Source organism: Silene latifolia, chromosome 10 (genome assembly GCF_048544455.1).
Source record: "Silene latifolia isolate original U9 population chromosome 10, ASM4854445v1, whole genome shotgun sequence".
Lineage (NCBI taxonomy): Eukaryota > Viridiplantae > Streptophyta > Magnoliopsida > Caryophyllales > Caryophyllaceae > Silene > Silene latifolia.
Genome location: NC_133535.1, coordinates 129,688,774 through 129,703,069, shown reverse-complemented (window position 1 = coordinate 129,703,069; position 14,296 = coordinate 129,688,774). Strand labels below are relative to the sequence as shown.

Sequence of the window (14,296 nt, the reverse complement as noted above, 5' to 3'; positions counted from 1 at the left end):
CACATTCATTGTTTTCACATTCATTTCTTTTATGAATCTTTTATTTAGTGTGACTAAATTTTTAATACCTTGTTTATCTGAATAAGTTGTGGAGACAATGTTGAACACTATTCAAGTGAATAAGATGAACATTGTATTTTGTCCCTAGTCACTTAATGAGGTGACGTCTCGGAGTGACTAGATTGTAAGTCGGTTGATGGTTGTTCAACACCATAAGGTCATATGTGATGACTGGTCGATTACATAGGCAAAGTGTGTGACACTTTGCCGGACAGTGACCATTTAGAGAGTCCATAAGTTCTATTATAGACGCCTGGTCGTGGCGGTGATCTCTAAGATGTTCTAAAGAGTCGATTCTTTTGACTGGAGACTATTATTTGAGCAAGTGCAGTTTTCGAGTGACTTTGATTTTTGTCCTAGGTCGTGCCGTGAAAGGAGGCCAAAAGGGCATTTACTAGGTCATGGTGAGCTGTATTGTGCAACAGGATAGATAGAGCATACAGGAATTGTCCACCCACGTTGGGTAACTATATCTCAAGGCCAGTCGAGGAGTTAATGACTACAAATGAGTGGCCACGCTCGGAAGTAATATGTGAGAGATTTTTCCGGTCAGGTAGTCACACTCTCGATCGAGAAAACCACTCGCGATATGTTCGTGTGCAAGTGCGACCTGAAAGACACCTTGCATTGAGTGGGAGATTAAAACGGACAAGAGAATTGGTAGCGCACACCTTGTGTCGGACAAGTGGGAGATTGTTGGAGTTAGTGTCCTCCACAATAGTGTGTTAACATAATAAATCTCATTAATGGAATATCATCAGATATTTAATTATTTGATCCTCGTCAGTTGATTAACGTAAATCGATAACGGTTGGCTGACTAGAGTTTGACGTTATTGTCGTGAGGCGGCGGTGAACAACTGACCCCTTTCGGTCACACCTATAGGAACGAACTCCAATAGACAACTAATTAATTGTATGAGATACAATTTATTTAGTCCCTTAATTTGTAGACTAAAAAGTTAGTCAATTATTTTAAGAGAGAATTCGAGTTGCGAACTCGAGGAACGACAGTTATTATTTAATTATGTGATAATTGAATAATAAATTTTGGGAGACGAGTTTTAGTTAATTAATTGTTAATTCACTAAAATTGTACTAATTAATTAATGTGATTAATATTAGTACATAAATAATATGTGTAGTGGTACACGTATATTTACGGAGTGATTTGGACGAATTAATTATGGAAGTATTTAAACATGAAACGATGTTTAAAATAAAATTACACGTATTTGTGCGACAAATATAAGAACCAACATGGACCCGTAAATGGACAAGTGGACCATGTAAAATAGAGTAGTGGATGATTGGTAACATAATCATTTCATCTTACTTTATATACTACCATAAGTTATCTTATATTGATTTTGCATGTGATGTAAGATAAAATAATATAAGACAATTGAACACTCTTCCTCACCTAACACTCCACCCCACCGGTTTTGTCCCCCATATAGACCAAAATTGTTGTTCATTTTTATCATTCACTTGTGCACTTTGCATGTGATTTATTTGGTCTTCCTCTCTCTAAAAATAATACACATCTCTACTAAGATTGTTAGTATAAATATTAATATTTACTAAGAGAGCTAGTAATATTAAAATATTATCAACGGTATAATAATAACAAGTTTCTAGTTAATTACTTGTTATTATTTTTTGGGTTAAGTTCTTGGGTGCATCTTGAAGGAGATCTTCTCTTTGAAGATTAGTAAGGAGGATCATCCATTTGGTATAAGCTAAAGAACAAACTAGTAAGATGAACTAGTTTATGCCCATTTTAACACAAAATCAATGTAAGGAAATTGTTTTTCCTTAAATTTTCTTTTTTATGCTTTCATATTAGCATGCATATTACATAGATCACCTAAATGATAAATTATGAGATAATTTAATTTTTATTAGAGAGTCTACTATGGATCTATGATCTTTCAAAGTCTACAGTCAATATGTGGTAATTTACGTATTTCATAATACGATTTGATAACGAGCACCCCCGGGGCGGTGGTTACTATCCATAAACTAACAATATTACACTATCATTTACGTACAAATAACAATACACACCTTATTACCCGGTAGACTATAGTTAAGCAATCCTATTATTAATTAATTATCTATATTTCTTTCACATCCCTCTCAATCAGACCCCACGGTGCCTTATTATTATTATGGGATTGTTAACGATGTTTATTATTACAGTATCTTTGCTATTTTGTCTAAAACATACAACAGTATCTTTATTATTAGTTTCATTTTGCCCATTTATTGTAGGGTACGCCTGATGTTGAGAAGCATATCCTGAACTTCTCCTTGTATAAACGGGTTTTCAAGAAATGTCATCGTGAAAAGCCCTCATTTCCAGATGTAGAAACAATGATGGAAATTAAGTTAAAAAGGTCTAGGGCCTCTGCCAGCATAAGCTTAACCCCTAACCCTGGACCAGGTACGCAGATTTTAAATCTATTTGTTTCCTAGATTAATTTAAATGACCGGCCTGACTCCAAATATGTACAAGGTTGATGGGAATAAGGTTGAGATGAAAAATGGTGTGCTTACGTTGGTTGTTCCTAAGTTTAAGGAAGATGAGAGGAAGGATGCTTTTCAAGTTCAGTTAGATGGATTAAGAAATGTTTTTGGTGGATTTGAATTCTCAAGTTGTTAAATTCCTAGTACTTTGAGTCAATAACAGAAAAACAGAACATGATGAATCTAATAACGTTGATGTTGTAGCTTGCCATTTTCGAACTCTTACAAGCAGAAAATTAACGAGCCAGATTACTATGCAAAGTCATTTTAGCGCAGTCATTCTAAAATGACAAGCTACAACATCAACGTTATTAGATTCATCATGTTCTGTTTTTCTGTTATTGACTCAAAGTAATAGCAATTTAGTAACTTGAGAATTCAAATCCACCAAAAACATTTCTTAATCCATCTAACTGAACTTGAAAAGCATCCTTCCTCTCATCTTCCTTAAACTTAGGAACAACCACCGTAAGCACACCATTTCTCATCCCAGCCTTATTCCCATCAACCTTGTACATATTTGGAGTCAGACCAGTCATTTTAATTAATCTAGGAAACAAATAGATTTAAAATCTGCATACCTGATCTAGGGTTAGGGGTTAGGCTTATGCTAGCGGAGGCCCTAAACCTTTTTTACTTAATTCCCATCATTGTTTCTGTATCTGGAAATGAGGGCTTTTCACGATGACATTTTTTAAAAACCCGTTTATACAAGGACAATTTCAGGATATGCTCTTCAACATCAGGGGTACCCTACAATAAATGGGCAAAATAAAACCAATAATAAAGATACTGTTGTATGTTTGAGAAAAACTAGCAAAGATACTGTAATAATAAACATCGTTAACAATCTCGTAATAATAATAATAAGGCATCGTGGGGTCTGATTGAGAGGGATGTGAAAGAAATATAGATAATTAATTAATAATAGGAGTGCTTAACTATAGTCTACCGGGTAATAATGTGTGTATTGTTGTTTGTACGTAAATGATAGTGTAATATTGTTAGTTTATGGATAGTAGCCACCGCCCCGGGGGTGCTCGTTATGAAGATTGTATTATGAAATACGTAAATTACCACAAATTGACTGTAGACTTCTCGTAATTTCGGTGCGTGTTTGGCAACTTTACATGGAGAAAAACTATTGAAATTGGTGTTATTTGGCAATGCTTTAATGCTTGAGTTGAGCTCATCCATAAAGGATTCCCAAAATACCACATCCCAAAACTTTCCTTCAAGTTCTAACGCATTCGTCATTGTTGAATAAAGAAGATTCAAATATATCGTATTGTAATCATCATTATCCCATCGTGACATATCTATCTACATTAAGACAATTATATTGTGACACCCTCTCATACTAAGGTACATTACCAAGGACTACCCTAGCATGAGAGACTGTTATACCATCTCGGTTGCCCTGCCACTTTCGTTTGCATTTGAGTTATATATAACTGTAAATTTTATCCATCTCTTCAAACTTAATAAAAACTTCATGTCACTCATATTGATTGTTATAATAGGAGAAATTTGTTGTACGCTTGTCTAGCACTTGATATGACGAGTTTTTTTAAAGGAGCAAGCACTGCATTTTTCTTGCCTTGATTTGGAGCTCATATGAAGACTTATGGGAATCCTAAATTTAGGAGCATTGAAAACCTCCTGTCCTTTTCTGTTATCGCCTTGGATTATACTCAAAAACATTTTTTCTTGCCTTTCTGAATTATACACAAGCTTTATAGTTTGAAAGACGGAGATGGGCCTTGGTACTCCGCGCGCGCGGTGGGACAACTAATTCAGTAAAGTAGCAGAAAATACTTGACAAAAAAAACGCAAGGGTGAGCCAAGTTGATATGATGCATGAACAGAACTACACAAATAGACAATAACTTCGAAAACAAAGTAGAAATGCACTTGAAAAATGTGGCTCCCTAACAATATACAAATAAACAATACCACTATCATAACATGATACAACCATATAGCAACCTCATTTTCCATTAGCCGGTCAATTACATCACTGGTTGTAGCTGAAAAGCTTCAAACACACGACCTAGTGAATGGGGATCCCACTCGCACAAAATGTGCAAACCACTGCGATTTTTAATGCACTAGAAATTATTTAACACGATTATTACATATTATTACAATCTCGCCCCGGAACATGGCCCATGTAGCCTAGACGTAGCTTCGCCATTGGTTTAATCCTTAACACCCTCAAATAGATCCTTGACATAATCAACTTGATCTTCAAGATTCATCCCCACGAATAGAAGACAACGACTGTAATCATTGAATTTTTCAATGACACACGACGAATAGCTCTAGTAATCAGGTTACGGGCCAATAGTTTATTTAGCCGTCTGAAAGCGCTCTCGGTGGCGACTTGCTTGCGTGTCTTCCCTGAAAATAAAACAACAAAAAAACCAGGATCAAAGTCAAAATAACCAGAAAAGACAATGAAGAAGACGACCTGTTACAACCCCAAATCCACTGATCTTCATTTGATAATAAAATTAACGAGTCAGATTACTATGCAAAGTCATTTTAGAACTCTTACAAGCTACAACATCAACGTTATTATATTCATCATGTTCTGTTTTTCTGTTATTGACTCAAAGTACTAGCAATTTAGTAACTTGAGAATTCAAATCCACCAAAAACATTTCTTAATCCATCTAACTGAACTTGAAAAGCATCATTCCTCTCATCTTCCTTAAACTTAGGAACAACCACCGTAAGCACACCATTTTTCATCCCAGCCTTATTCCCATCAACCTTGTACATATTTGGAGTCAGGCCGGTCATTTTAATTAATCTAGGAAACAAATAGATTTAAAATCTGCATACTTGATCCAGGGTTAGGGGTTAAGCTTATGTTGGCGGAGGCCGTAGACCATTTTAACTTAATTCCCATCATTGTTTATGCATCTGAAAATGAGGGCTTTTCACGATGACATTTCTTAAAGACCCGTTTATACAAGGAGAAGTTCAGGATATGCTCCTCAACATCAGGCATACCCTACAATAAATGGGAAAAATGAAACCAATAATAAAGATACTGTTGTATGTTTGAGACAAAATAGCAAAAATACTGTAATAATAAACATCGTTAACAATCCCATAATAATAATAAGGCACCGTGGGGTCTTATTGGGAGGGATGTGAAAGAAATATAGATAATTAATTAATAATAAGAGTGCTTAATTATAGTCTACCGGGTAATAAGGTGTGTATTGTTGTTTGTACGTAAATGACAGTGTAATATTGTTTGTTTATGGATAGTAGTCACCGCCCCGGGGGTGCTCGTTATCATGATCGTATTATGAAATACGAAATGACCACAAATTGACTGTAGACTTCTCGTAATTTCGGTCCGTGTTTGGTAACTTCACATGGAGAAAAACTATTGAAATTGGCGTTATTTGGCAATGCTTTAATGCGTGAGTTGAGCTCATCCGTAAAGGATTCCCAAAACTCCACATCCCACAACTTTCCTTCAAGTTCTAACGCGTTCGTCATTGTTGAATAAAGAAGATTCAAATATATCGTATTGTAATCATCATTATCTCATCGTGACATATCTATTTACATTAAGATAATTATATTGTGACACCCTCTCATACCAAGGTACATTACCAAGGACTACCCTAGCATGAGAGACTGTTACCATCTCGGTTGCCCGAGGTTAGTATATCAAAGTTACCAATCCAAAACACAATTTAAAGTATAACTGATTAATGTTTACATGTTACAAAAATCCAAAACCAAAATAAATAAAGGTTACTAATGTTCAACAACTAAAAACTGAATGATAAATCTCATGACAATTATAACAATCAAAATACCACATCAACCTTACTTTAATTAAACAGTAAAACTGAATAGGGAAATCCTACCTTTTCGCAATCCAAGCACACACAAGCAATCAATCACGATCCTTCACATATCCATCATTTACATAACATAATAGGAATATCAACTTAAAGAACAAACACGACTTTTCCTGATTTTCCAGGACATGACAGACTCGGTATAAAATGTATAACTAATTTCAGCAAAATCGAATCGATGCAAGACCAATTGGATTGGAACCCCATGAGTCTTAGTTACAAATCATATCTAACGTATTTTTCTCAAATTCCAAACTTATCAAGGGTTTTCAGACTGATTTCCAAATCCTATTGTCATCTAGACTCTACAAATATGATGTATGAAAAAGCCCCAAAACTGAATCGACATATAAATTAGGGTTTCAAATCATTTTCCACAACCAAATCATATTCGCGGACTTTTCAGCGACATGTTCATAAATAAATCACCTTGAACAAACTATAAGGAATATGACTACGAAATTTGATATGCATAAACTAGACTCCAAAAAAAAAGGAGTCTCTTTTCAAACGTTTCGAAGACGAAGATTTTAAAACAGTATAAACAATTGAATGAAATCGACTTACAAACAGGGAAATCGAATTAGGTTGAGAAAGGTGAGAAATCTCCAATCTAATGAAAGGCTCAACACTCTTCTTCCTCTCCCTCTCTCTAAGTTTAGAAAATTGTTTTTAGAGATGTTAAAATGAATTAGAAAGGACTTAACTGTTATAAACAAAACCCTTGGGCAAAACATAAAATAAATCGTCTAACTCGCTGAACCGGTTTACTCAGTCCAGTGTACTCGGCCGAGTAACACACACTCGACCGAGTACCAACCAAGTACTCGACCGAGTACTTCAACTCAAATACGGAGTATTACATATATGGATTAGATAAAGATAACGATAAAAAACGTACTAAAACAAGAAATGTAGGGGTAGATAAGGTAGTAATTAGTAGCAATTGATTTAGGGATTTACTTGGCAAAGGTTGAGAAAAAGGGAAAAGTAACAATTGATAAGGTAGTAATTAGGTCCTGTTCTTTTGGACTTCAAGTCTAAGTTCACTTCAGATACTATAAGTTCAGTTCAGTTCAGATCAGATCCTATAAGTTCAGTTCAGAACCTATAAGTTCATTTCAGTTCAGTTCAGATCCTATAAGTTCAGTTCAGATCCTATAAATTCAGTTCAGATCAGTTCAGATTCTATAAGTTCGTTCAGTTCACTCTTCTCATTATTTTTTATCGTAATATAACCGAAGTATAATGTATGAACAAACCAATGTATATAAAGCGGAAAAATGTTATTATCTTACCTTGTGTTTTAGACTTTATTTTCTTACCAGTGTTCTCTCTTAACTGCCCACTAATTTTTTGTAAATTTTTTGTTTAATCTCAATAAAAGTTTGCCTTTTTATAATAATAATAATAATAATAATAATAATAATAATAATAATAATAATAATAATAATAATAATAATAATAATAATAATAATAATAATAATAATAATAATAATAATAATAATAATAATAATAATAATAATAATAATAATAATAATAATAATAATAATAATAATAATAATAATAATAATAATAATAATAATAATAATAATAATAATAATAATAATAATAATAATAATAATAATAATAATAATAATAATAATAATAATAATAATAATAATAATAATAATAATAATAATAATAATAGTAACAATAATAACAATAACAATAAAAGTTGCGGTTTTATAAAAAAAAAATTAACAACAACAACAACAACAATAATAATAATATTTAAGTCCCTCCCTTGGACCAGGTTAGAATGACTCCTCTAGATAAATCTACACCTGCCAAGCAGATTATGAGGATAAATAGACAAGGAGGATTGGATGGCATCATACTGTCTGGGAAATTCAATCCTTATACTTTTGTTGATGCACTGATAAGTGATAAGTAATGCTACTCCTGGAGGGGGAGTGGTTGAGAGTGGAAATGACCCTCCAGAGACCAATACTAATACATACTATTGGTTTTTGGAATGTTAGGGGTCGTAATGACCTGAATAAGCAGAAGATGGTCAAGTGGTTTATGCACAATAATGGGATTGGACTTTTTGGTCTGCTGGAAACTAAGCTCAAGCCTAGTACTTTACCTAAGAGACCTGCCTCTATTTGTGATGGTTGGAGTATGACCACTAACTGCAAGTGGCATAAAGGGGGAATAATTTGGATTTTTTAGAGGCCTTCATGTTTTGATATACAATTTCTGGCCTATAATGCACAATATATTCATATGCTTGTCCATTCCCAAACTGATGATAGGAAGTTTTATTTGACCATGATTTATGCTTTTAATGGATTACATGAAAGAATGGAGCAGTGGGATTTTCTTAAACAGGTGGCTAATCATTGCTCTGATCCTTGGCTCTGGCTAGGAGATTTTAACACTGTTCTTTCACATATTTAAAGACTTGGTGGTCATACTACTGAGATTGAAATGGAACAATTTCAAGAATGTGCCTCATTTTGTTGTATGGAAGATATTTCAGCTACTGGGGCTCTCTATACTTGGTTAATAAACAAGAGGCTTCTGAGAGAGTTTATAGCAGATTGGATAGAGCTATGGGCAATCTTCAGTGGATGGCTATGTTTGGTGATTACATTGCTCATTTCCATCCCAAAGGCCTATTTGATCACTGCCCTTGTACTGTGATGAATATGAGAGCTAACTTAGGAGGGAAAAGAAGCTTTAAATACAATATGTGGGGCAAAGCTGCAGATTTCAAGCCTAGTGTGCTTAGTGTCTGGAGGGGGGTGTATACTGGCACTAATATTGGAGTGATCAAGAAATTAAAAGCTCTCAAACCAGTTCTCAAAAAGTTGAATAATACCTGTTTCTCTGATATAGAAAACACTACTGCCATTGCTGGTCTGGCTCTAGAAAATATTCAGAAAGCTTTAGTTGATAATCCAGGGGATCTGAACCTTAGTCAACAGGAGCAGGACTTAGCAAGTGATCTTAAGGAGCTTACTGTGGCTAGAGATAGTTTCTTATCTCAAAAAGCAAAAATCCAATGGCCTATTGAGGGGGATCTGAATACTGCATTTTTCCATCATGCTATTAAAAAGAGGGTTATGATGAATAAGGTTTTCCAAATTGAAGATAAATATGGGAGACTCTGTACTGAGGGATCTGATATCCAGATGGCTTTCTTAGACTATTACCAATCATTACTAGGGTCCGATAAACAGACTCTTTCAGTGCAACAACATGTAGTTAGTTGTGGTCCTTGCTGTACTGAGGAGCACTGGCTCATCTTAGCTCAACCAGTAACTTTGGAAGAAGTTAAGCACAACATCTTCAGCATACCTAATGGCAAATCTCCTGGTCCAGATGGTTACTCAAGTCAGTTTTATAAGGATGCATGGGATATTGTGGGTGATGAGGTTGGTGCAGCTGTTGTAAATTTTTTTGAATATGGGAGGCTTTTGGTTCAGGTTAATTCTACAGTTATAACCTTAATCCCTAAAACTAAATAGGCTCTCTAGTGTGAAACATTTTAGACCTATTTCTTGCTGCAATGTCCTATATAAAGCAATATCTAAGATTATGTGTCATAGACTGGCAAGGGTCTTACCTGATATTATTAGTAAGAATCAAGGTGCTTTTGTTAAGGGGAGGAGTATACTTGAAAACACTCATTTGTCAAGACCTTGTCAGGCTGTATAATAGAGGCATGGTCTCACCCAGATGTATGTTTAAGCTTGACCTACAGAAGGCTTATGATACTATTGAGTGGCAGTTTGTGAATCAAATGCTACAGGCACTTAATTTTCCTGATCGCTTTAGGAAGTTAATTATGCTTTGAATTACTACTCCTTCTGATACTCTTAAATTGAATGGTTTATAGTTTGGGTTCTTTAAAGGTAAGAGAGGTTTGAGGCAAGGAGATCCTATCTCCCCTCTCATATTCTGTATTTGTATGGAATATTTGACTAGAGTTATGGAGTATGCCACTGGGAAATGGTACTTTAGATATCATCCTCTTTGCAAGAGCCTGAAGTTAACTCATCTCCTATTTGCTGATGACTTATTGATATTCTGTAAGGGTGATATCAAGTCAATTATGTTGCTCCTAAGGGCCTTATCTACTTTCTCTGAAACATCTGGCTTGAAGGTTAATGTTTCAAAGTCAGAGGTTGTGTTTAATGGTGTACCAGATGAGGTGAGAATGGATGTTGTACAGGTTTCAGGGTTTCAACAAGGAGTATTAAGTTTTAAATATTTGGGAGTACCAATTCAACCTGGGAGATTATCTAAAGCTGACTGTCATATACTTTTGGATAAGATTGTGAACAAGATCAGAGGCATTGGTGCAAGGAAGTTGAGTTATGCAGGAAGGCTTATTTTGATTAATTTTGTGTTAAACACTCTTTATAACTATTGGGCTTCTATTTTTCTTATTCCTAAAGGAGTCATAAGGAGAATTTAAGCCATTTGCAGGAATTACTTTTGGAGTGGTGATTCTGAATATCACAGGGTTCTTCTGATAGCTTGGGAGAAAATTTGTTGCAGGAAAAAGGAAGGTGGGCTTGATATAAAGCTAGCTGAGGTGTGGAATAAAGCTACTGTTGGTAAATTGGTTAATTGAATACGTACTAAAGCTGACAGGTTGTGGGTGTTATGGATTGATCATGTTTACCTAAAAGGAGCTGACTGGCAAACATATCAACCTCCGGCCTCCTGATTCCAGCTGGAGCTGGAGGAACATATGTAAAATTAAGGATGTGTTTAGTGTTGGTTTTGTGGGTGGTCAATGGCAATCTGATGTTAGTGGCTACTCTATTAGTTCTGGCTACCACTGGTTGCAGGGTCCACACCCCCTTGTCCATTGGTATAATAGTGTTTGGGCTTCCCGGAACATACTTAAGAATTCTTTGGTTGGATGGATGATTAAGCATCAGGGTTTGAATACTAGGGAAAAGCTCTTCCAGTTGCAGATTAGTGACAGAAACAATTGTGTGAACTGTGAACAAGCTGTTGAGACACATGAGAATCTATTTTTCAGTTGTGTTTATGGATCACAGATTACTGCTGGGATTGAAAACTGGTTGAACAGAAGATTGTATGGGTCTAACCTGAACTGTACAAAGCTGTAGAAGCAGGTTTGTAGCTTGGTATTGATGGCTACCTGGTATTATATTTGGCAACAAAGAAATAAGTGCAGAGTATCATTGGCTCTAGCTTCACCAAGGAGAGTGGTTATGGAGGTACAGTCTATAGTGAGGGCACGCATCTTGCAGAAAGTTCAGACTGTTATGCCTAGGAAGGATAGAGATTGGCTGCTTAGCTTAGGTGTTCAAGTCTAATTTTGTTAAGTTTTATAGCTATTGCAAGTATGGTTGAGATTGTTAACATCATTTTGTAATATTGTTTTTATAATTAATAAAAGCTCATATTCTACCAAAAAAAATAATAATATTTAAGTTAAACTAATTTAAGTTAATTTAAATTCGGATCGTATAGGTTCAGTTCAGATCCTATAAGTTTAGTTCAGATCCTATAAGTTCAGTTCAGTTCAGATCTTATAAGTTCAGTTCAGATCCATTAAGTTCAGTTCATTTCAGTTCAGATCCTATAAGTTTAGTTCAGTTCAGATTAGATCCGTTTCAGTCCAAAAGAACAGGGCCTTAAAACGGGGAGCTTAGTGCAAAAATAAGGGAGAGAGTAAGATAGGGAAGAATGGAAGATAGAGACGTTTTATCTTACTAACTTGCTTCTTGGTTCTTTTGTCTGTCACTTGCGATAGATGATGACATCATAGACATGAGGTCACGCGAACATAGATATTACCCAACTTACTTATCACCAAACAACATGTCTTGAATGCAAAAGGGAGCGCGGCGGCATGCTGAAATGAGTAGACAACTCACTGTTCTTTGTAATATATTTTGGTACAATTTATTCATTTTATTGAGATCAAATCTTACTCTCCAATCTCCATTTCCCAACACCTATTTCTCCCCTTCTACTCTAACCAAATCAGTGGATTTGTCCGTGCGCATGACGTTTGTAATATATTTATTCGATTTAGTGAAATCCATCCAATTTGCCCAAGTTGTACACATTACCTTTATTTGATCTGTTCAGTTTTACACAAATTCTTGTTTTAGACCAAGGTATAAGGTATTTGTCTTAAGATCAAGGTATTTGATCTTTTTTTTTCGTCTTTTGGATTACATTTAAAATATCAAACTTTTATAGTTTTTACAAATGTGTAACTAAACATATTTACAAAGTAAAACTGGCGTTGGCAAACGTGAAAAAGTGATAAGTATCATTTGGAGTTGAATGGAGGGAGTACTATTTTTAAGACACGTTGATAGATTTTCTCACTTTGAAAATAAAAATAAAAAGAGGCTGAAAAGTTGAACAAAGAAACATAGGGAAGGACAATTTTTTTTATTATTTTAATAGGAAATTCAAAATGAATGAAACAACAAGGGAGAAGAAGTGACTGTCAACCGACAAAGCAAGAAGATAGGTTTTTAGCACTGTCATAGCCGCTCAATGCATGGGGAAATCCTCTTTTTTTTATTTTTTAATGGGTAATGTCAAATCTGCTTTTAGCTAATTAATACACAATATGGGTCCATTTAGTCCATATTAATGCAATGTGATATGTATCCACTCCGTCTCTAATTTGTGATGTATAACGTCGTCACAAGGGAGACAGATTGTTTGAATTTATGGTACTGGTGTGGAATGAGTATGTTTATTGGGACTCACATATAATTTATTTATTTAAATTACAATGTCCACATCTAGTCATTAGACTTGTTCTTTCCTTGTGGTTGAGGAGGACGACCAAGGATCGATGGAAAAGCAGTGTTCTCAGCGTGTTTCGCGAACATAGCAGATGGGGATTGACCACTAGTAGCGGCCTGTTTAGCGAAACCCGCTTCTTCAAGAGTAAGCATCGGCCGAGCACGATAGAAAGGAGGCAAAGGAGTGCTCTGTCTAATGATTGTTCCCACACTGTGATATGCCTCAGTAAGACCCAACACCATTTAAGGCACTAAACGAGTATCGGAGACAGGAGAACCAATGTTCTTGAGTTGATCAGTGAGACTCTTGAGACGTTGACAATAGGCCGAGGTAGAGGAAAAATCCTCCATCATCGTGTGAGAAAACTCTGGCTCAAGAGTGACCGCTCTCGAGTGTTGATTATCTTGAAAAATATCGTGAATATGATTCCAGCACTCCATGGCAGCGGAGTCGTCTTCAACCACGGTTTGCAGCAGATCGTCAGAAATCGTTGCATAGCTCCATTGGAGCACTGTTGCATCAATAGTTTCCCTTAATTCCTTGTCATCATCGGTTAATGGCTTACGAGCCTTACCCTTAGGATCGATGATGTGATGCAATACTCGATTAGCCTTCGCATAATTGGTAAAAAGAGCCACCCATAAACGATATTGGTCATTGTCCATACCGAGAACGACGGAGACATGATTTTTGATATTAAGCACAGCAAAAACCGAGTGAAAATATGGAGAAGTCGATTTGGCGGTGTCAAAATTAGTCATGATTAAAACGAGAAGTTGGATTGAAGAGGAAGAAGTAGAGTAGAATTATGTCGTGAGGACGAGAATTGTTATAGAAGAGGAAGTGATTGGATCGATTTTTCCCTAGAGAAATGATACCATGAAATAATATTATGTTTGCTTTCATTCATCGATCAAGTCAAGTATAAATACAATTACGTTAGAGAGATTCTATCCTAATTACAAGAACCTAATTACAAAGAGATTATACCTAATTATTTACTAC

The 14,296-nt window shown here is 35.3% G+C and overlaps 2 protein-coding genes across 2 annotated transcripts; one reads left to right on the top strand and one right to left on the bottom strand.

Moving 5' to 3' along the window:
* The first annotated feature begins 8,976 nt into the window (after positions 1–8,976).
* LOC141608218 (uncharacterized) lies at positions 8,977–11,622 on the top strand. Its single transcript, XM_074427581.1, has 4 exons — positions 8,977–9,960; positions 10,374–10,885; positions 11,003–11,075; positions 11,173–11,622. Exons 1-4 carry the CDS (start codon positions 8,977–8,979, stop codon positions 11,620–11,622), a joined length of 2,019 nt encoding a protein of 672 aa, XP_074283682.1.
* Positions 11,623–13,533: 1,911 nt separating this feature from the next.
* Positions 13,534–14,052, bottom strand: LOC141608217 (uncharacterized). The gene has a single exon (XM_074427580.1). It carries the CDS (start codon positions 14,050–14,052, stop codon positions 13,534–13,536), a length of 519 nt encoding a protein of 172 aa, XP_074283681.1.
* Between the last annotated feature and the right edge of the window lie 244 nt (positions 14,053–14,296).